The sequence below is a fragment of the Oncorhynchus gorbuscha genome, linkage group LG02 (genome assembly GCF_021184085.1).
Source record: "Oncorhynchus gorbuscha isolate QuinsamMale2020 ecotype Even-year linkage group LG02, OgorEven_v1.0, whole genome shotgun sequence".
Lineage (NCBI taxonomy): Eukaryota > Metazoa > Chordata > Actinopteri > Salmoniformes > Salmonidae > Oncorhynchus > Oncorhynchus gorbuscha.
This window is the reverse complement of record NC_060174.1, coordinates 52,435,023-52,459,575: the sequence shown is the minus strand read 5'-3', so window position 1 is coordinate 52,459,575 and position 24,553 is coordinate 52,435,023. Positions and strand designations below refer to the sequence as shown.

The 24,553-nt window shown below is 45.2% G+C and overlaps 1 protein-coding gene across 3 annotated transcripts in view; it reads right to left on the bottom strand.

Moving 5' to 3' along the window:
• shank2b (SH3 and multiple ankyrin repeat domains 2b) overlaps positions 1–24,553 on the bottom strand; it is a 162,576-nt gene that overhangs the window by 79,441 nt on the left and 58,582 nt on the right. For all 3 annotated transcript variants that reach the window (XM_046312842.1, XM_046312850.1, XM_046312857.1), the window contains exons 12-14: positions 15,407–15,722; positions 3,405–3,565; positions 2,554–2,670 (exon numbers count right to left, since the gene is read on the bottom strand). In XM_046312842.1, the coding sequence (XP_046168798.1) occupies positions 2,554–2,670; positions 3,405–3,565; positions 15,407–15,722 (594 nt within the window). The remainder of the gene's footprint in view (positions 1–2,553; positions 2,671–3,404; positions 3,566–15,406; positions 15,723–24,553) is intronic.

The window sequence follows — 24,553 nt, the reverse complement described above, 5'->3', positions numbered from 1 at the left end:
CAGTCACTGCACATTGTTCTGATACTATATACTGATACTATATAAGCCACAGGTAAGTGTCTGGAACAGACAAACACACACTGGAACACAAACACACAAACATGAGGGTCTGGAACATTCAATGGCATATCAGTGTTCTGTCAGAGTGGAGTAGCAGGCAGAATGACATCATAATGACTCATATTGTGATGCCACACACACACACACGCACACACACACATACACACACACACACCAGACCCTCCCAGCCAATTGCATCACAGATGGTTTGCCAATGCTTCTCAAGCCTGCCTGACTTCTAATTTAAAACATCATTAATTTATTTCTGTACACCACCCTCCTAACAGTCCATTTAGAAGACACTTTTATGCAAAATGACCTACAATAGTGACATCATATATTTTGGTCCTCGGTGGGAATCCTGTATATTATTTTGTTGTTCAAGAAGATTGATAAGACAGTGATGGCGAAAGTGGAAGCGTTGAAGTATCGCTTTATTCGACTGCTGCTTTTGATAATGTGTTATAAAACGGTTGTTTGGATCCTGGATGCTGATTGGTTGATATGCGGTAGTTGTGGAACAGCAACTCCCGCAAGATCAACCTGGACTCAGGCATAGACGTAACATAGTAAAAGTTCATGTCTCTCTCTACCCATAATCCAGAAGACACACTAGGAGAGGTCAGGGAACCAAGGGTGAAACACACAGGTTATAGCATGTATGAGGTCCGCACAACCGCTTCTGTACAGGCAAAGATAGGCTACCGTAAAATGCGCGTACCCTGTGGCTTAGCCTACTAAATGCAAACACTGCGTTGTGAAGGACGCATGTGTAGGCTGTAGACTGTGTCCTTGCTGCTGAGGGCTAATTGTGTGTGTGCCTGCCATGGCCAGAAGGCCCTTCACATATTCAGAGAGAAGTAAGAGGTAGATGTGCATGCTAGCCGTTCCGGTAGACTTCCAGTCATTGCGCTGACGCCAGTTAGAAACTTCCTTAGGACCGCATGCAGAGACATACAAATGGTCTCCATGAGTCCATCTGAATTTGGGTAGGTCGAAAATAGTTTGACAAAATCTCGCACTATCCCTTTAAGCGTTTCAATAGCTGCCTTACTATTATGTCAGTACATCAGTGCAGCCGGATCATGCAATCATGGTGTGCTTTAAACTCAAGAGAGCCCTTATCCCCTCTGGCCTGAGCAGAGCTGCATGGCCTCATAAGCTACTGAACACTGGCTGCACTGATGTGGAAGGCATTTATTTGGACCAAAATAACTTTCAACAGAATGTTGCCCCCAGGAGCAAGGGGCACACACACACACACACACACACACACACACACACACACACACACACACACACACACACACACACACACACACACACACACACACACACACACACACACACACACACACACACACACACACACACACAAACACACACACACACACACACACACACACACACACACACACACACGTAGTATGCACACACACACACACACACACACACACACACACACACACACACACACACACACACACACACACACACACACACACACACACACACACACACACACACACACACACACACACACAGAGTACACACACACACACACACACACACACACACACACACACACACACACACACACACACACACACACACACACACACACACACACACACACACACACACACACAAACTGTACAAAAATACTGTACATGCACAAATGCAAAGGAAGAAAGCAGTCTACCAGCCAACATCTCAGACATTTTAACATCTTCACTACAGTACTACAGCTGCATTGTAGTCTAGTCTCAGGTATCAGTGTGGCTCTCTCTACCCATAATCCAGAATGACATACTAGGAGAGGTCAAGGAACCAAGCGTGAAATAAACAGGTTACGCATGTATTGAACATGCCCGCTACTGTACAGGCAAAGATAGGCTACTGTAAATGCATGTACCCTGTGGCTTAGCCTACTGAATGCAAATGATCCACGCAAACACTGTGTTGTGAGAGAACGCATGTGTAGGCTGTGGACTGTGTCCATGCTGCTGAGTGCTAATTGCATTACCAGCCTGCCATGGCCAGAAGGCACTTCACATATTCAGAGGGTTATCGAAGCATAAGAGAGCTAAAGCTGAGACCGAGCACAGGAGAAAAATATCTCACAAGAATCTGATTGCTTTTTTCTTTGAAGAAACGGAGTGTGTGTGTTTGAATAAAACGATAGGTCACGAAATAACTCTTGTTATAAAGGTCCATTTCCTTCCTTCATTCATATAATGGAGCCCTATTGAGTTGTAGAGGAGGAGAGGGACGGGATGCGTGAGGCGAAAAATGAGGCCGTTTGGCATCCGACTTTACACTAACAACTGTTCTACCAATCAATAAAACATCAATCCTCGTGGCGCTGCGAGCGGAGATTTAGAAGTGATTTAGAACAGCGTGGTGATCTGTCTTGAGAGGAGGCTTCTCCTAGTGGGCCTGGCTAGGGATCACACACACACACACACACACACACACACACCGAGGACTTACATGGTTTCTCCTCTTGGACTTGGTTAGGGATGTTCTCCTCCACACACTCTGCTGGGAACCACCCCAAGTTACCACGGGCACTGCCCTCCCAGAAACCATTTTCCCCTATGGAGAGCACTGGGAGGGGGAGAGAGAGGAGGGGAAGGGTGGGTGAAAAGAGAGAAAGAGTGAGGGTGGGGAAGGGGGAGTGAGACAAGGGGGGAAAGACTGTGTAAGAAAAATGTAAATAGTAGTATGTAAAAGAAGAATTGACTGCATTAGTCATTATTAATCTAAAAAGACCCCAGCTCCACTCCACCAATGTGCCTGTGGTGTCTTCAATGCCACTCCAGCGTACCCAACATGACAACCTGACAGGTAAATACTATGTAACCTTTGAAAAGGCACAATTGAATTTTAAAACTCAAAAAGCACCGAGGAAAAACACACCCGTGAACGAAATAGTCCTTTTCCCTAAGAAACAAAGCTACCACCGATGTTAGAAATAACTAGAGTAGAAGTGAGAGTAAATAACTAGAGTAAATACAATGCACTGCAGTCTTTTGCATAAGTGTCTTGCTTTTAACTGGTTACTTAGTTGGGAAGAATCATTTACCTAAATCTAAGCAGGTTACTGATGGACTTCTTAATGACATCCTTCTGAGTGGTTGCCTCGAATATCTCTCTCCCCAGTGCTTAAAGTGAAATGAAAAAGGTGCCGGAACTAATACAAATGTACTGTACCGGCGCCTATACTGTATTTGAGAGCCATTATACTATAAGAACGCCCAGTACTCAAGCAGTAGAAAATGTGTCCCAATTAAAACACTACTTCGCTCTGGGATACAGCATAGATCGACCTGGATGTTTACCTTTGACCTTGTCGTTCTTGTACAGGGGGATCTCTCCTTCGGCCTGTGGTTGGTAGGACTGGGTCACCACATAGTGCTTGCCTGGCACAGCACTGTACAGCTTACGCTTGGGCCCCTGGCTGTCTATGCCATCAGAGAAAGCTTCCCGACCCCTGTGTGGGCTGGAGAGGGAGAGGGGGAAAAGATTGAGGTTAGGGGAAGGTTAGTCCGTAGTCACAAAAATAGAAACATACTTTTTTTTGTGGTCACATACAGTGATTTTATTAAATGGAGCACAGCCTTTTGGTATAAAGCACACTTTAGCAGCCTCTGCCCCCTTTAAACGGTATACTGTGGGGGGGCATATTCGGGAACAGGATAGGGAAGAGAAAAAAGGGCATAGGTACATATAAGGTACATATTTTCACATAACAGTGAAATTATATGGGTATGTATTTAGTAGGGCTCTATAACCGTGCAACTGCAGATTATGGATGACTGTCATGAGCGTTTTAATAATAGCATTATTCAAAAATAAAAATCATCAACTTCCTTTTAAAGTCGAAAAACTGCAAAGTAAAAGTAAGCTTGGTTTACATTATAACACCCGACATAAGGAGAGACAAGAGGTGGAAAAAAATATCATTTTGTTTGGAAAGAACAGCTGACTGAAGACGGGACACCCGGGCATTCAAAAAGATGTCATGTGTGGTTGAGTCCAGTCATTATTTTGTATTTATTTATTTAGTATATTTTATAACGGTGACCAATAGTTGTCAACAAGATTCCATGATCGTCACATCCCTAGTATTTAGTGAACGCTACTCTACTCAATGAGCAGCACATAGCAGCTGAGGCAATTCACTGACAGGAATGAAAGGTTGTACAATGGCCCCCTCTGTTGGACTGCTGTAAAACTGACAGCCTACAATAGGAGATCAGAGCTGGAACAGGCTCATTATCCACACTAATGACAGGAGTATCATCAAATCTGCGTTGATCATCCATTTGATGTTGATATATTCCATTCCCCACTCAAAAGTCTGACATTCGTTAGCGTGGAGAAGTGAAATATGTAGCAATTGAGAGACATTACTCTTTTTTTTAACCAATTCTGCCTGAATGTTTACAAATCTCAGAACACCAATTTATCAAATGATTGGATAGTGCTTGGACAATATAATTACTATGATGGTCCACTCGTATATGTTTACAATCCATTGGACATAGCTTTATATTGAAGCCTGACACAGTAACGATGCTCTCCCCTGTTGAATACGAATGCTCCTTCTAGCTAATTAAAGCAGCAAACTCTCTCTGTCCATTTGGTTGTTTGGAGTTGCAGTACAGTGTCTGAGTCCCTCAACAGGGGCCCTATTACCACTCCTATCCCAGCTTCTGGTCCAGACCTACTCTCTGCACACATCATATATTCTACAACACAATGAGGAGAACAGGGAAACCAATCAGAGCTATTATCTGCAGAGCTCTTGGCATTCACCTGCTTTGTAGAGAGAAATGACACAGGGGCAGAGGATGTAGATGGAAACATTACAATGTCTTCTGCAATACAGTACGAAGTTAAGGGCCCCAAATTGAGATTCTCTTGTGTATTTAGCACAAGAGCCTTGTACAGCAAAGCTAATTTGCATAGAAAGTACTTTGTGGACTGTGTTTAGACTTAAAACGGGTAAACATTTTTCATCTGTCAATGTCACTGATATGAACACAGTGTAATTCAACAAGATCTACACCCAAAATGACAACACATTTTGAAGCGCCACAGATGACATGCTGTACTCATGGAGATGATGGGGATGGTGTACTGTAAACGTCTGACAACCAAGGCAGCAGCAGAGCAGTGATATGTGATGTCCTGGTATGTTCACTTCCTGTGCTCGGCCTGGGGGATGAGAGCCTACCCACCTCGCTGCTCCACCTGCTAGCCCAGGGACACAGCATGACACACACACACACACACACACACACACACACACACACACACACACACACACACACACACACACACACACACACACACACACACACACACACACACACACACACACACACACACACACACACACACACACACACACACACACACACACACACACGGCGATAGAGGCCATCAGAGCGGCAGAGAGAGAGAGAGAGAGAGAGAGAAAGAGAGAGAGAAAGTGGGCCAGAGGAGAATTCCAGCTATACATGCCCTCAGTGGCTGGTGCTTCATTAAGACTCTATAGAGACCCTGTCAAAGTCACAACCAAAGGCATCCCTCAAGCTAACTAACTTAGCATCACTGTAGGTACCTAGTGTAGCACAGCCTCCTCCGCTTAACTGTAGGCAGGGACTATACCTTGTCAGACTGCGTGAACGTAAATGGTTTTAATCAAGCATCCGACCCGGATTCCGCAGACCAAACGAACCGAGATTAGATTTCATACCAAGTGAATCACTATTTCTGTCGAAGTCACAGCCAAAGGCATCCCTCGTGCCAACTGGATAGGCTAGCATAGCATAGCATAGCATAGTCTCCTATCCTTCACACTCTTAGAAAAAAGGGTTCCAAAAGGGTTTTTCCGCTGTCCCCATAGGAACAGTCTTTTTGTGTTATGCAGGTGAATGAGGACCCAAAAGCGACTTGGCGAAAACAGAGTCTTTATTCCAGTAAAGGAAATAGGCAATACTCCTAGACAAATCAGAGCAGAAAACAAAACATAAAGAACTAATTCCACTCGTAGTGACGAGGACAGACTGGAGACTCGACCATAAACTGTAGGTTGCCTCGGGAAGGCACCGACCGTAGCAGACTCAGACACCTGCTCACACGCAGCATCTGAGGGAAACAAGACACAGCACGGCGAACAATATACAAGGATCCGACAGGACAGAAACGGAAGACAAGGGGAGAAATAGGGACTCTAATCAGAGGGCAAGATACGGAACAGGTGTGAAAAGATTAGATGATTGATTAGGGGAATAGGAACAGCTGGGAGCAGGAACGGAACGATAGAGAGAGGAGAGAGAGGGAGGGAGAGAGAGAGGGATAGAAAAAGGGAACGAACCTAATAAGACCAGCAGGGGGAAACGAACAGAAGGGAAAGCAAAATGACAAGACAATATAAGACAAAACATGACAGTACCCCCCCACTCACCGAGCGCCTCCTGGCGCACTCGAGGAGGAACACTGGCGGCAACGGAGGAAATCATAAATCACAAACGGTCCAGCACGTCCCGAGAAAGAACCCAACTCCTCTCCTCAGGACCGTAACGGAAAACGATAAAAAGGGAAACTAGGGTACTACTCTAAAAAAAAAATGAGACACGGGTAGAGAACTGAAAGCTTTAGAGCAAACAGGACCAAACAGGCCAGGAGAGTAACAACTAGGGACAGACTGAGACACAGCAAGGGCAGGAACAAGAACAGGAGAGATGCGATGGCAGGGAACAGACTGAGACCCAGCAAGACCAGGAGCAGAAGCAGAAAAAAATTACCAGACTTATTCTGCGCGCAGTCCGAACACGCAGCCACGAAACGGCGCGTGTCACGCTCCTGAGTAGGCCACCAAAACCGCTGGTGAATAGAAGCAAGCGTACCCCGAACGCCGGGATGGCCAGCTAACTTGGCAGAGTGAGCCCACTGAAGAACAGCCAGACGAGTAGAAACAGGAACGAAAAGAAGGTTACTAGGACAAGCGCGCGCGACGCAGTGTGCGTGAGTGCTTGCTTAACCTGTCTCTCAATTCCCCAGACAGTCAACCCGACAACACGCCCAACAGGAAGGATCCCCTCGGGATCGGTAGAAGCCACAGAAGAACTAAAGAGACGGGATAAAGCATGAGGCTTGGTGTTCTTAGTACCCGGGCAATAAGAAATAACGAACTCGAAACGAGCGAAAAACAACGCCCAACGAGCATGACGCGCATTCAGTCGTTTGGCAGAATGGATGTACTCAAGGTTCTTTTGGTCAGTCCAAACGACAAAAGGAACGGTCGCCCCCTCCAACCACTGTCGCCATTTGCCTAGGGCTAAACGGATGGCGAGCAGTTCGCGGTTAGCCACATCATAGTTACGTTCCGACGGTGACAGGCGATGAGAAAATACGCACAAGGGTGGACCCCATCGTCAGTATCGGAGCGCTGGGACAGAATGGCTCCCACGCCCAGCCCCGACGCGTCAACCTCAACAATAAACTGTTTAGTGACGTCAGGTGCAACAAGGATAGGAGCGGATGCAAAACGCTTCTTGAGGAGATCAGAACAACAATCATACGACCGGTGAGGAGGAAGGGAGTTGGCTCTGGACCGACTGAAGACCGAGCGCAGATCATGATATTCCTCCGGCACTCCTGTCAAATCACCAGGTTCCTCCTGAGAAGAGGGGACAGAAAAAACAGGAGGAATAGCAGACATTAAACACTTCACATGACAAGAAACGTTCCAGGAAAGGATAGAATTACTAGACCAATCAAAAGAAGGATTATGACACACAAGCCAGGGATGACCCAAAACAACAGGTGTAAAAGGTGAACAAAAAATCAAAAAAGAAATGGTCTCACTATGGTTACCAGATACAGTGAGGGTTAAAGGTAGTGTTTCACATAATATACTGGGGAGAGGACTACCATCCAAGGCAAACATGACCGTGGGCTCCCCTAACTGTCTGAGAGGAATGTCATGTTCCCGAGCCCAGGCTTCGTCCATAAAACAGCCCTCCGCCCCAGAGTCTATTAATGCACTGCAGGAAGCTGCCGATCCGGTCCAGCGTAGATGGACCGGTAAGGTAGTACAGGTACTTGACGGAGAGGACCGTCTAGTAGCGCTTATCTGTCGCCCTCCGCTTACTGATGAGCTCTGGCCTTTAACTGGACATGAAATGACAAAATGACCAGCGGAACCGCAATAGAGACAGAGGCGGTTGGTGATTCTCCGTTCCCTCTCCTTAGACGAAATGCGAATACCCCCCAGCTGCATGGGCTCAACACCTGAGACAGTGGGGAAAGATGGTAGTGTCGGAGAGAGGGGAGACACAGTTAACGCGAGCTCTCTTCTATGAGCTCGGTGACGAAGATCTACCCGTCGTTCAATGCGAATAGCGAGTTCAATCAAAGAATCCACGCTGGATGGAACCTCCCGAGAGAGAATCTCATCCTTAACCTTAGCGTGGAGTCCCTCCAGAAAACGAGCGAGCAACGCCTGCTCGTTCCAGTTACTGGAGGCAGCAAGAGTGCGAAACTCTATAGAGTAATCCGTTATGGATCGATTACCTTGACATAGGGAAGACAAGGACCAGGAAGCTTCTTTCCCAAAAACTGAACGATCAAAAACCCTTATCATCTCCTCTTTAAAGTTCAGATAATTGTTAGTACACTCAGCGCTTGCCTCCCAGATAGCTGTGCCCCACTGCCGAGCCCGACCAGTAAGGAGTGATATGACGTAGGCAATCCGAGCTCTCTCTCTTGAGTATGTGTTGGGTTGGAGAGAGAACACTATATCACACTGGGTGAGAAAGGAGCGGCACTCAGTGGGCTGCCCAGAATAACATGGTGGGTTATTAACCCTAGGTTCCGGAGGCTCGGAATACCCGGAAGTAGCTGGTGGCACGAGACGAAGACTCTGATACTGTCCTGAGAGGTCGGAGACCTGAGCGGCCAGGGTCTCAACGGCATGCCGAGCAGCAGACAATTCCTGCTCGTGTCTGCCGAGCATCGCTCCCTGGAACTCGAGAGTAGAGTAGAGAGAATCCATAGTCGCTGGGTCCATTCTTGGTCGGATCCTTCTGTTATGCAGGTGAATGAGGACCCAAAAGCGACTTGGCGAAAACAGAGTCTTTATTCCAGTAAAGGAAATAGGCAATACTCCTAGACAAATCAGAGCAGAAAACAAAACATAAAGAACTAATTCCACTCGTAGTGACGAGGACAGACTGGAGACTCGACCATAAACTGTAGGTTGCCTCGGGAAGGCACCGACCGTAGCAGACTCAGACACCTGCTCACACGCAGCATCTGAGGGAAACAAGACACAGCACGGCGAACAATATAAAAGGATCCGACAGGACAGAAACGGAAGACAAGGGGAGAAATAGGGACTCTAATCAGAGGGCAAGATACGGAACAGGTGTGAAAAGATTAGATGATTGATTAGGGGAATAGGAACAGCTGGGAGCAGGAACGGAACGATAGAGAGAGGAGAGAGAGGGAGGGAGAGAGAGAGGGATAGAAAAAGGGAACGAACCTAATAAGACCAGCAGGGGGAAACGAACAGAAGGGAAAGCAAAATGACAAGACAATATAAGACAAAACATGACATTTTGGTTCCATGTAGAAACCTCTGCGGAAAGGGTTCTACATGGGAACCCAAAAAGGGTTTACCTGGAGCTAAAAAGAGTCCTATGGGGACAGCCGAAGAACCCTTTCAGGTTGTAGATTTTGAGAGTGTGAAGCAGTATAAGGGAAACCATGACACATCCATTGTCTGAGCAGGTGCTGACGATAGCAAACTATCAAGACAAGTTGGAAAGAGACTCTGCAGAGTCCACACACTGAATACAATGCAGTGTGTACATTTGACCTTCATTTAACTAGGCAAGTCTTAAGACAAAATTCTTAATTACAATGACAGCCTACCGGGGGAACAGTGGGTTACCTGCCTTGCTCAGGGGCAGATTTTTACCTTGTCAGCTCAGGGATTCGATCCAGCAACCTTTCGGTTACTGGCCCAACACTCTAACCACTAGATTACCTGCCAGCCCATAAAGCATGATAGGGTCTCACCAACAATACCAACATTCACGTTACGTAACACTTTTTTGTGTAACTACAGCAACACAATTTGAGATTTTATTTGACTTACAGATGTTACACACTTTATAGCCTATAAATGCATAGGCCCCAAGTCACTGCCATTCATTTACTGGTAGGTCGAAATCATAAAAACATGACCTTTGTACATGGCAACATGTATGTGTGTGTGTGTGTGTGTGTGTGTGTGTGTGTGTGTGTGTGTGTGTGTGTGTGTGTGTGTGTGTGTGTGTGTGTGTGTGTGTGTGTGTGTGTGTGTGTGTGTGTGTGTGTGTGTGTGTGTGTGTGTGTGTGTGTGTGTGTGTGTGTGTGTGTGTGTGTGTGGAGATGGCAGACAACTGTGACTGACAGCAGCTCACTGCCTGTTTAACAGTCAAGCTGTCACATCAGATCCTCCAGATGCTTCCGTGGCTCTACACACACTACTGTGTCGAGCCGAGCCAAGCTGTCTTGAGCTGGCTTGGTTACACATCCACCATAGTTGCTGTAAATGTGCTGGAGCCAGCACAGTTTGGTTGGGGTCGACACAATTGTGTGAAAAAAAATGTAATAGTTGGGGAAAAAAAGAGTGTCTGGGGGATCTGCTAGAATAGTGGGCATCATTTACATTTACATTTACATTTAAGTCATTTAGCAGACGCTCTTATCCAGAGCGACTTGTGATGCAACCAAAATGTGAAAATGGCACCGGATTGCTGCATGATGGAAAGACTATGGAGATAAGGTTAGGCTAACAAACAGGTCTGGGTACTTTAGTGTCTACATAGTTGTAGTGTCGTGTAGGGTCATTAAATAGCAACGGGACACTCTTGCGTTGCCATATACCAAATAGGAAAAACACAAGGGTATTGTACTGCGCACGTGTGCTATGGACGGTATGAGATGTAAGAGAAACTTATGAACGGGATGAATAATAGATCATTAAAAAACTGCTGACGGTGTAAATAACCCAGTGAGAAGTTTATCGGACACAAGCTACCAACTACCGGCTAGATAACCGCCCTTGTTTACCACCAACCAACCATGGTTGATGACCTGTGTCCCAAATGGCACCATATTCCAATCCCTATATAGTCCACCACTTTTGACCACGGCCCATAGGGATCTGGTCAAAAGTAGTGCACTATGTAGGGAATCGGGTGCTATTTGGGGCACAGACCTGGCTACCAGCTACCCGCCTCAACAAACTACAAAGAGCAAGTCCTTGTTTACCAGCAACCAACCCTGGTTGGCGACATGCTCAAACCCACCAGTCTGTGTTCCAAATGGCATCCTTTATATATATATATACACTGCAAAAAATAAATCAAGGGAACACTTAAACAACACAATGTAACTCCAAGTCAATCACACTTCTGTGAAGTCAAACTGTCCACTTAGGAAGAAACACTGATTGACAATAAATTTCACATGCTGTTGTGCAAATGGGATAGACAACAGGTGGAAATTACAGGCAATTAGCAAGACACACCCAATAAAGGAGTGGTTCTGCAGGTGGTGACCACAGACCACTTCTCAGTTCCTATGCTTCCTGTCTGATGTTTTGGTCACTTTTGAATGCTGCCGGTGCTTTCACTCTAGTGGTAGCATGAGACGGAGTCTACAACCCACACAAGTGGCTCAGGTAGTGCAGCTCATCCAGGATCGCACATCAATGCGAGCCGTGGCAAGAAGGTTTGCTGTGTCTGTCAGCGTAGTGTCCAGAGCATGGAGGTGCTACCAGGAGACAGGCCAGTACATCAGGAGACATGGAGGAGGCCATAGGAGGGCAACAACCCAGCATCAGGACCGCTACCTCCGCCTTTGTGCAAGGAGGAGCAGGAGGAGCACTGCCAGAGCCCTGCAAAATGACCTCCAGCAGGCCACAAATGTGCATGTGTCTGCTCAAACGGTCAGAAACAGACACCATGAGGGTGGTATGAGGGCCCAATGTCCACAGGTGGGGGTTGTGCTTACAGCCCAACACCGTGCAGGACGTTTGGCATTTGCCAGAGAACACCAAGATCGGCAAATTCGCCACTGGCGCCCTGTGCTCTTCACAGATGAAAGCAGGTTCACACTGAGCACATGTGACAGACGTGACAGAGTCTGGAGACGCCGTGGTGAACGTTCTGCTGCCTGCAACATCCTCCAGCATGACCGGTTTGGCGGTGGGTCAGTCATGGTGTGGAGTGGCATTTCTTTGGGGGGCCGCACAGCCCTCCATGTGCTCGCCAGAGGTAGCCTGACTGCCATTAGGTACCGAGATGAGATCCTCAGACCCCTTGTGAGACCATATGCTGGTGCGGTTGGCCCTGGGTTCCTCCTAATGCAAGACAATGCTAGACCTCATGTGGCTGGAGTGTGTCAGCAGTTCCTGCAAGAGGAAGGCATTGATGCTATGGACTGGCCCGCCAGTTCCCCAGACCTGAATGCAATTGAGCACATCTGGGACATCATGTCTCGCTCCATCCACCAACGCCACGTTGCACCACCGACTGTCCAGGAGTTGGCGGATGCTTTAGTCCAGGTCTGGGAGGAGATCCCTCAGGAGACCATCCGCCGCCACCTCATCAGGAGCATGCCCAGGCGTTGTAGGGAGGTCATACAGGAACGTGGAGGCCACACACACTACTGAGCCTCATTTTGACTTGTTTTAAGGACATTACATCAAAGTTGGATCAGCTTGTAGTGTGTTTTCCACTTTAATTTTGAGTGTGACTCCAAATCCAGACCTCCATGGGTTGATAAATTTGATTTCCATTGATCATTTTTGTGTGATTTTGTTGTCAGCGCATGTAAAGAAAAAAGCATTAAATAAGAATATTTCATTCATTCAGATCTAGGATGCGTTATGTTAGTGTTCCCTTTATTTTTTTGAGCACTATATATATATATAGTGCACTACTTTTGACCAGAGCCCATAGGGCTCTGGTCAAAAGTAGTGCAATATGTAGGGAATAGGGTGCCATTTGGGATGGAGGCGTGCACAAACCCACCACTCATACGCTGAACCAAAGACAGTGATTACATAAGGATGTTAAATTTGGAAGAGGCAGTCGTGGGCTGAGGTATTTATGCAAAACAAGAACAGGAAGAAAATAGGTCCTCCAACAGCAGCATCAGCCAATGGTTGTGTCTGAATATTGTCACAATGTGTCTATTTCTGATCTCCTGCTATGCTGAGGCAAAAACAGAGTGTTCATGTAACACTCACTGTCATGGTAAATAATTGCTTCTTTTAAGGTATCATGTCAGGATATATCAGCGTTTCAATGAAACTATAACAAGCACCGAGTGGCTCAGTTAGTAGAGCATTGGCACTTGCAACGCCAGGTTTGTGGGTTCAATTTCCCCAGGGGACCAGTATGAAAAATGTATGCACTCACTACTATACATTGCTCTGGATAAGTTGTTGGCTAAAATGACAAAATCAAGAACAGAAGGAATGGCCTATACATGTGAGCTATTTGTCATTTCTCTTTCTAGGCACAGTATGTAAACCAAAATAGAGTGTCTACTACAGTTCCAAGTAAAGCAATAATCTAGGTGAATTATCTAATACAGTTAAAATAGCAGGCTCTAACCCTGAACAGTTATTTAGCACAAGTACTATCTACGCCTTAGAACTAAATACAGAAAATAGTGTGTTTTATATTAGCCTCTGAATCACCGTTGTCCACACGGACAACAGGAGTGTAATAGCAAACAGCAATTATCAGATCACATCCGAAATACACTACAGCTGTTAGCGCGTTGCTTTGGTCCGCAGTTGGAGGATATCATCTAACACACTATGGAGTAAGCTAGTGAGCTGCTAAAAACACATATGCACCATATGGCAGTAATGGCCATAGCAACCACTCCAGTAACTAGGGAGGAACTAACGGCGTCCCATTTGAACCGCTCTACTCCAGTAACGGTGCCAGTAATAATGTATTCATACACCAGTAGGCCTGCTGACCTGGCTGAGAGGAGGCCGAGTGAAGGCAATCACAACAACTCATTATGAATCCTGAACACGGGCTGAACACGGGCTGAACATGGGCTGAACACGGGGTAGCTGAAGGGGAGAAAAAGAAAAGGTACAATTTCCATAGGATCATTTGTTGTGTGACATCTGTCATATTCATATTCAATTTAGATGAATTTCCGTTTTCCCTTTTAGGCGAGCAGTGAGTAATTGGCGTGGCCCACTTACTGAGCCTGCTCTGCTCTCCACAGACCCCCTGCTATGGTGAAGAGATTCACACGCTCGCGCGCAAACACACGTCGTCATTGACGTCGACCAAAAAATGGTCTCAACTCAAATCTGGTGGTACATCCATGGTGACAATGACAGATGTGAAGTAGGAGGGTGGGGGGTATATGTGATGAGACCGTGATCCAGGGTATATCTGGGGTAGGGGGGGTTGGAGTGTCAAATTAAGTAAACCAACCGAAAGCAGTTTGCTGAAGTAGGACTGGGGTATTGTTCACGAAGAGTAACAGTTGTCACGATTGGCATTGGGAATCCGTACACATTAACCAAGTCGCAGTGGGACAGCTGTACTGCCAAGCCTCTCCTCTGTCTGCCTGTAATTCCTCTCACCTTATTCCCTGTATAGTGTACTACTTTTGAGCAGGGCCTCACTCATCCCAACAGAACAAACCCATCCCTCCCCTGTCTGCAACAGAAACCCCCACTCCGACATTGCCACTTTCATAAGAGTGACTGATTGGACCGATGGTTGAGCACATCTAGAATCTCTACTCCCCAAGATGCAGTGAACACCAGGGACTGTTTTTGGGCCAACATCCACACACATCCATGAACACACATCCACACTCTCCTGAGAGAGACGACTCAGACCTACAGTGAGCGCCACACATCTACCATCTCTATTCCCCAGGCTGCCATGTGCACCAGGGACTCATTTGGGACATATTTTCTGGGCCAAAATCCTTCTTTGTAACTGCACTCTGTTTGTAGAGGTTCTGTAAACTACCAAGGGCACTAATTGGAAAGTCACATCCTATAGCAGTCGCACCCTAAAGTTGGTGACATGGTTTAACTAAAAGGAGGTCTAGTAAACCTGGGCAGCCCCATAACAAATCAGGACCCGCCCATAAGTATTGAGATATCAATATGGGCCGGGCCCCACCCTAAAAAAAACACGATTTAACTTTGGGCACATGCAAAAGAAGTTGGGAGCCCTCAAGAGCCAATGTATAACTCAAACCCTGGTTGGTGACTGACCTGGGCTGTCGCTGAGGGGTCTGTCTCCGTGCTTCCTCCCCCAGGCGCCCCAGGGAAGGTGAGCGGGGAGGACGGGGAGCCCCCTTCCCCATGGTCCTGACTGTTCCATTGGGGCTGGGCATCTGCTGTTGCTGGGGCCGGCGGGGGGAGAGGCTACGCAGGGGAGAGTGGCTCGGGGACGGCAGGGGTGACCGGTTGTTCACGTTCAGGTTGTTGTCGCTGTTGGAGCGCAAGAGCGTCGGCCGTGGTGCAGCGAGGGTGCTCCGTGGGGCTTGCTTGCGCCGGGCAGGTTGGGCCGGCGCCTCACGGAAAGGCACTAGAGGGAGGGAGGGAGGGAGGGAGGGAGGGAGGGAGGGAGGGGGAGGGAGGGAGGGAGGAATTAGACCAAGTTTCATTATGGTAGAGTATTACGTCAGATTCGTCATTGTTCCTTTGAAACTCAAATAGAAGCAGGTCAGTAAGCAGAATACTCACACACACACACGCACACGCACACGCACACGCACACACACATCTTCAATTAACAACCTTGAGGCATTAAGCATCTTGAGCCTCAATGAAGATGCAAGGAGAGCTCCAAACGCGCTGGGCCCACGGCCTTAGAACAGCCAGCCTGGCTGGCTGTGGAGAGGACTCTATTCAACACCAGCTATAATAGGAGCCTTGGTGGAATTCCCCTGTGTTTGAAGCAGCTCACAGTGCACAGCTGAAGCATGATTAATGATGATGTTTATTTCTCCGCTGCCTTCTAAACACCAAGGAGGAAGAGGAGGCTTATATACAGCATCCACATGATTTAACCCTGCAAAGACAGGCCACTTAGTGAGAGAGAAGACACTGCTTTGTAAAACAGCCAAAATCACAGTACACCGTCCTAGGAAAAGGGTCATCTATTTAAAACATTTCCAAAAGACGTCTTACAGAAAAAGAGGTCTACGCATTCCCCCAGAGGAAGATTCAAATCCTGATTGCACAATGTAAAGCCGTGGCAGTGAACCTCCAAAACCCGGTGAAAATGATCCACAATAAAGTGTACGCCCGTGAGGCATAAAGAGAGGAAAGGTAAGGGAAAGGAAAAACGCCCAACCCACCACTACCTGAACAAGACAGCTCCCACACCCTTTTCACCTCTCTCCCAATAACCGGTGATATCTGACTGACCTACCATCAACGGAAGAGAGGCAAAGCGAATAAAGTTATGGCGATATGCTTGGATCTGCTTTAACAAAGTGACATATCCTAACAAATGCGTTCTCTGGTGTGTCTGCATGACAGTTCAATTTAACTCCATCTCTTCTGCAAAAATGGTCCGATTACATTTACAATTCGCCTGTCGCAAAAAGTCCGTTCACTTTGCAGAGTCAGATATTGTGAGTTGTCGACATTGATCATCATTCGACAAATCAACCTACAGTGCCAACAACCTAGGTTGCACTCTACAGTATATCCGGTAAACAGACATTACTTTCCCAGGCTGTGTTCTTTGAAAACCGTAGGGCCAAAATAGTTAGCATCCTCTTGAGACTTTTTGAAGCGATTATGAAAGCAGCCATCAATATTTACATTAGCAAAACAAGTTATACAACGGTGACTATTAGTGATTCAACAATTGCCTTAGTTAATGAGCAGTTGCTATTAAACTACATGCCGATTTTTTGTTAAGCTAGAACTACCATATCAATTAAAAGGCATACCACAACGTACAGTCTAGAACTCATTGTCTCAGCTCCTGTATGCCACACAAAACTTTCAATCACAAACTCAAAACATTGAAAGCCATCAACATCCTCCAAAATCAACTACAACAGCTCACCTTCTTTCTTCAAGGCATTCAGAAAAGACTTCATTTTCCCTCTTTTCCTTATTGCTTAAATATTCATGGGAATGTGGAGAAAGAGTGAATGTGAAATGTATCCGAGTTTTGTAGCGCGAAAAAGCAGCAGTGAATAGCTCCAGTGGTATAGCGAGTCACAATGGGAGGGAGAGAGATTGACTGGGCAGGGAGGAAGGTAGGGACGGAGCCAGGCAGGCAGGCACGCTGGTGACAGAGAGAGCCCACCCCACATGATTCTGCTTGTCACTGACTATGAGGATGGTTGCACAATGCACCAGATCCACACATATCCCTTTCCCCCTCGCTCTCTCACACACATACACTCTCTCTTGCTCTCTCTCTCTCTCACAAACACACACAGACACACTCTCTCTCTCTCTCTCTCTCTCTCTCTCTCTCTCTCTCTCTCTCTCTCTCTCTCTCTCTCTCTCTCACACACACACACACACACATCTCTCTCTCTCTCTCTCTCTCTCTGACACACTCACTCTCTCTCTCTCTCTGACACATACACACTCACTCTCTCTCACAGACACACACTCACTCTCTCGCACAGACACACACTCACTCACTTTCTCACAGACACACTCTCACTTTCTCACAGACAAACTCTCGCTCTCTCTTTCAGACACACACTTCTCTCTCACAGACACACTCTCGCTCTCTCTCACAGACACACTCTCGCTCTCTCTCACAGCTTCACCCAGGTTCACAGCACATAGACAAGCAGCACAGGATATCAGGCTGGACTCGAAGGAGCAAGAATATGTCCATTATTATAATCATCACGGATGGGGAGAATTAAACTAAACCACATCAACTATGATTATTATCATTAGCACTGCCAGCTGTATCAACTAGAGTAAGGGCTGTATTAACTAAAACTACTTCAATAACAAGTTAATGATTTTGCCATAGATGACAGGACAGGCACAAAAGATGCAATCGCTTGCAATCCCATAGCACCCAAATGAGACATGCAATGTTCAGTGGGAGATGGGATTTTAACCCTTGCTTTCGCGGGAACAGCTGTATTGGAAACAAACCCTTTGTGTTGCTAGGCAACCTTAGTGAGGAAGTCTAAATTTGTCACTTGCAAGTTGCTTGTTGGTTGTGAAAGGATCTGACTCCTTATGTATATTATGGTGTGGTTCCACAGCCCTTGCAACCAATCATTGACAGTACAAGACACTTTCCAAATCCAATGGGAATGTGATGGAAATTAAGAAATGTTCTGATATTATAAAATGTTATAATGTCAGACTCAGCACCTATTCAGAATACCTTTGGGACTTTCATTGGGGAAACAACATAATGAATTCAGAGCCTGGCATTTGGAAATACTCCTACCATCAACATTGCTAAAAATGTATCTCAAACCATTGGTGTGGTCACTGGTTGCCTAGCTAAATAAATATATAGGAATCAGTCCATTTAATGCAACATTTTCACTTACTCTGATGGTTCAGGAAATGATAATGACGGCTCTATCCCGTGCCGGAAAATGTGCTGTCTATGACGGATTTCAAAGCATTATGACATCAAACCGGTTTCAATTCTAACATCTAAATGACTGTAGGCTATAGGGGAACTGTGGATGGGGGAAACCCTATGAATCACCTCTTCGCATCTACGGGATACGGATTGTAAGATTCAGCGCCTTGCAAAAGTATTCACCCCCTTGGCGTTTCCCCCATTCTGATGCATTGCAACCTGTAATTTAAATTGATTTTTATTTAGATTTCATGTAATGGACATACACAAAATAGCACAAATTGGTGAAATGAAAAAGGAAAAAGAAAAAGTGAATTTTACCCCTTTTTCTCCCCAATTTCGTAGTGTCCAATTGTTGTAGTAGCTACTATCTTGTCTCATCGCTACAACTCCCGTACGGGCTCGGGAGAGACGAAGGTTGAAAGTCATGCGTCCTCCGATACACAACCCAACCTAGCCACACTGCTTCTTAACAGCGCGCATCCAACCCGGAAGCCAGCCGCACCAATGTGTCAGAGGAAACACCGTGCACCTGGCAACCTTGGTTAGCCCGGCCCGCCACAGGAGTCGCTGGTGTGCGATGAGACAAGGACATCCCTACCGACCAAGCCCTCCCTAACCCGGACGACGCTAGGCCAATTGTGCGTCGCCCAACGGACCTCCCGGTCAACGGACCTCTCTGATGGCACAGCTGGCACTGCAGTACAGCACCCTTAACCACTGCGCCACCCGGGAGGCCCTGCGTGTATACAGTTGAAGTCAGAAGTTTATATATACTTAGGTTGGAGTGATTAAAACTAGTTTTTTCAACCACTCCACAAATTTCTTGTGAACAAACTATAGTTTTGGCAAGTTGGTTAGGACATCCACTATGTCCATGACACAAGTAATTTTTCCAACAGTTGTTTACAAACAGATTATTTCACTTATAATTCACGGTATCACAATTCCAGTGGGTCAGAAGTTTACATACACTAGGTTGACTGTGCCTTTAAACAACTTGGAGAATTCCAGAAAATTATGTCATGGCTCTAGAAGCCTCTGTTAGGCTAACTGACATCATTTTAATATTATTATTATTATTATTATTATTATTCATTTGAGTCAATTTGAGGTGTACCTGTGGATGTTTTTCAAGGCCTACCTTCAAACTTAGTGCCTCTTTGCTTGACATCATAGGAAAATCAAAAGAAATCAGCCAGGACATCAGAAAAAAATTGTTCACCTCCACAAGTCTGGTTCATCCTTGGGAGCAATTTACAAACACATGAAGGTACCACATTCATCTGTACAAACAATAGTGCGCGAGAATAAACACGCGTTCTGTCTCCAAGAGATGAACGTACTTGGTGCGAAAAGTGCAAATCCCAGAACAACAGTAAAGTACCTTGTGAAGACGCTGGAGGAAACAGGTACAAAAGTATCTATATCCACAGTAAAACGAGTCCCATATCGACATAACCTGAAAGGCCGCTCAGCAAAGAAAAAGCCACTGCTCAAAAACCGCCATAAAAAAGCCAGCCTATGGTTTGCAACTGCACATGGGGACAAAGACCATACTTTTTGGAGAAATGTCCTCTGGTCTGATGAAACAAAAATAGAACTGTTTGGCCATAATGACCATTGTTATGTTAAGAGGAAAAAGGGGGACGCTTTTTAAGCCGAAGAACACCATCCCAACCGTGAAGCACGGGGGTGGCAACATCATGTTGTGGGGGGTGCTTTGCTGCAGGAGGGAATGGTGCACTTCACAAAATAGATGGCAACATGTGGAAGGGAAATTATGTGGATATATTGAAGCAACAACTTAAGACAGTTAAAGCTTGGTCGCAAATGGGTCTTCCAAATGGACAATGACCCTAAGCACACTTCCAAAGTTGTGGCAAAATGGCTTAAGGACAACAAAGTCAAGGTATTGGAGTGGCCATCACAAAGCCCTGACCTCAATCCTATAGAAAAAGCGTGTGCGAGCAATAAGGCCTACAAACCTGACTCAGTCAGGAGGAATGGGCCAAAATTCACCCAACTTTTTGTGGGAAGTTTGTGGAAGGCTACTCAAAACGTTTGACCCAAATAAAACAATTAAAAGGCAATGCTACCAAATACTAATTGAGTGAATGTAAGCTTCTGACCCACTGAGAATGTGACGAAAGAAATAAAAGCTTAAATAAATAATTGTTTCTACTAATATTCTGACATTTCACATTTTTAAAATAAAGAGGTGTCCTAACGGACCAAAAACAGGGAATTCTTTTGAGGATTAAATGTCAGGAATTGTGAAAAACTGAGTTTAAATATATTTTGCTAAGGTGTATGTAAACTTCCGACTTCAACTGTATGTATCCACTGTCACGGTCGTCGGTGGAAAAAGATGAGGACCAAAGCGCGGCGTGGTACTCGTTCATGTTATTTAATTCAACTGAACAACATCTATCAAAGAAACAAAAAAAAGCACAACCGAAACAGCTCCGTCAGGTGCAACACACACTAAACAGAACGTATAATCACCCACAACTCAAGGGTGAAAACAGGCTGCCTAAGTATGGTTCTCAATCAGGGACAACGATTGACAGCTGCCTCTGATTGAGAACCATACCAGGCCAAACACAGAAATACCAAATCATAGAAAAAGGAACATAGACAACACACCCAACTCACGCCCTGACCATACTAAAACAAGGACAAAACAAAAGAACTAAGGTCAGAACGTGACATCCACCCCCTTTGCTATGAAGCTCCTAAATAAGATCTGGTGGCACAAGTCACATAATTAGTTAAATAAAGTCCACCTGTGTGCAATCTAAGTGTCACATGATCTGTCACATGATCTCAGTATATATACACCTGTTCTGAAAGGCCCCAGAGTCTGCAACACCACTAAGCAAGGGGTACAACCAAGCAAGCGGCAATATGAAGACCAAGGAGCTCTCCAAACAGGTCAGAGACAAAGTTGTGGAAAAGTACAGATCAGGGTTGGGTTCTAAAAATATATAAGAAACTTTGAACATCCCACGGAGCACCATTAAATCCATTATTAAAAAATTGAATGAATATGGCACCAGAACAAACCTGCCAAGAGAGGGCCACCAACCAAAACACACGGACCAGGCAAGGAGGACATTAATCAGAGATGCAACAAAGAGACCAAAGATAACCCTGAAGGAGCTGAAAAGCTCCACAGCGGAGATTGGAGTATCTGTCCAAAGGACCAATTTAGGCCATACACTCCACAGAACTGGGATTTACGGAAGAGTGGCCAGAAATATAAGCAGAATATTTGGTGTTCGTCAAAAGGCATGTGGGAGACTCCCCAAACATATGGAAGAAGGTACTCTGGTCAGAGACTAAAATTTAGCTTTTTGGCCATCAAGGAAAACTCTATGTCTGGCACAAACCGAACACCGCTCATCACCCCGAGAAATCATCCCCACAGTGAAGCATGGTGGTGGCAGCATCATGCTGTGGGGATGTTTTTCATTGGCAGGGACTGGGAAACTGATCAGAATTGAAAGAATGATGGATGGTACTAAATACAGGGAAATTCTTGAGGGAAACCTGTTTCAGTCTTCCAGAGATTTGAGACTGGGATGGAGGTTCACCTTCCAGCGGGACAATGAGCCTAAGCATACTGTTAAAGCAACACTCGAATGGTTTAAGGGGAAACATTTAAATATCTTGGAATGGCCTCGTCAAAACCCAGACCTCAATCCAATTGAGAATCTCTGGTATGACTTAAAGATTGCTGTACACCAGCCGAACCAATCCAACTTGAAGGAGCTGGAGGAGTTTTGCCTTGAAGAATGGACACAAATACCAGTGGCTAGATATGCCAAGCTTATAGAGACATACCCCCAAGAGACTTGCAACTGTAATTTCTGCAAAGGTGGCTCTACAAAGTATTGCCTTTTTGGGGGGGTTAATAGTTATGTACGCTCAAGTTTAATTCTTGTTTATTTTACAATAAAAAATATTTTGCATCCTCAAAGTGGTTGGCATGTTGTATAAATCAAATGATACAAACACCCAAAAAATCCATTTGAATTCCAGGTTAAAAGGCAACAAAATAGAAAAAATGCCAAGGAGGTAAATACTTTCACAAGCCACTGTAGCAACCTGACAACCACCAACCGCCGCTCTTCTCTCCTAGGAATAACATTAACTCTTCAAAACCTAAACATTTACATGAAAACATCAACCACTCAATCAATCAAACACAACACAAATTAATGAGCAGCTTGTGCTGGAATAGATCAATCGCAAAGAGTGTAAAATACTGAGGAACCATCTTGTTTGAGCATCACAAACCCTGAGTGGTGGATCCATAGAGATAGGAAATCAGATAGAACACTTCTGGCATCCTCATGAATCACCCCATAGATCAGTGATACAGTAGATCATACAATGACGCAAAGCGGTTAATTGTTCACAGGACATTGATGTAAACAACACTAATGAGTTAAAAATGTTTTAGGAAAACTAACCGTCAATGCATAGATGTATACTATATACAGAGGCTACCTCCCTACCCATGAGTCTCCCATCATCATCATCGAGGAACCGAAGATTCAGATCCCCTAAGCTTATTATCACATGGATCTGAGAACCATGGCAACCACTGGTATGTGACAATGATTTACATAGTTGAATGTTGAACAAGGCAGATACTATAGGTTTTCATGTACGAAGAGGTGTCATGCCCATAAGGGCCACAAGGGCACATGCCCCCTCAGATGTCCGTTTTTTAAATAAATTAAATAAATTACAAAAATGCATTTTTAAGCTGACGTTTCATCATAATAATTTTTTAAAAGATGTGTAAGCTGTATTTTGCTGAGGCCGCACACTGACTGGAAAGAGTACCCCGCCTATATCGCCCTTCCAAGGTGCACCACAGGGCAAAGATATGTTAGGCAGGACTCTAGATACTACCTACACACTAACACATATTACACTGACTCCAACACACACACACACACACACACACACACACACACACACACACACACACACACACACACACACACACACACACACACACACACACACACACACACACACACACACACACACACACACACACACACACACACACACACACACACTTCACATATGCTCCTGCTACTCTGTTTATTATCTATCCTGATTACCTAGTCACTTTTACCCCTACCTACATGTGCATACTACCTCAACTACCTCGTACCCCTGCACATTCACTCTGTACCGGTACTCCTGGTATACAGCCTCTTTAATGTTATTTTATTGTGTTACTATAGTTTTTGTATTTTTTTGCTATTTATTTTAATTTTAATTTGATCAAGCTATGTAGCATATTGATTCCTTCTTGATGAATAAATCAAATGCAAATGTTTTGTTGTTTCTCTGTAATACTAGCCACCTAGCAATTTTATGAAGTTGGATTTAGCTAGCCAGCTAGATATTTTCCAAATCTCCCGACCTCATGGCTAGCTATCAAGCCATTTCAGGCTATCAATCAAATTAGAGTAAGTTGTCAAACTATCTTAGCTGGCATGCCGACTGGCAAGGTTGCTAGACTTTAGAAAATACTAAAATTGCTTTAATTATTGTGTTACGATACAATATACCAGTGTGGCAGTTGTACTAAAATCCTAAAAGGCATAAAAGTTCATACCCTTTCCTGCAGTCAAATGACCAAATCGCCCTCTATTGGCCTCATGGGTGAAATGTTATTCATATTTTTCATAATTTTTTAATTTATAAACTCTTTTTATTATTCCAAAAATCTGTTTTTTCTATGCCAACTGATTTTGTTTCATTTCAGTCTTCTGTGTTGTATATAA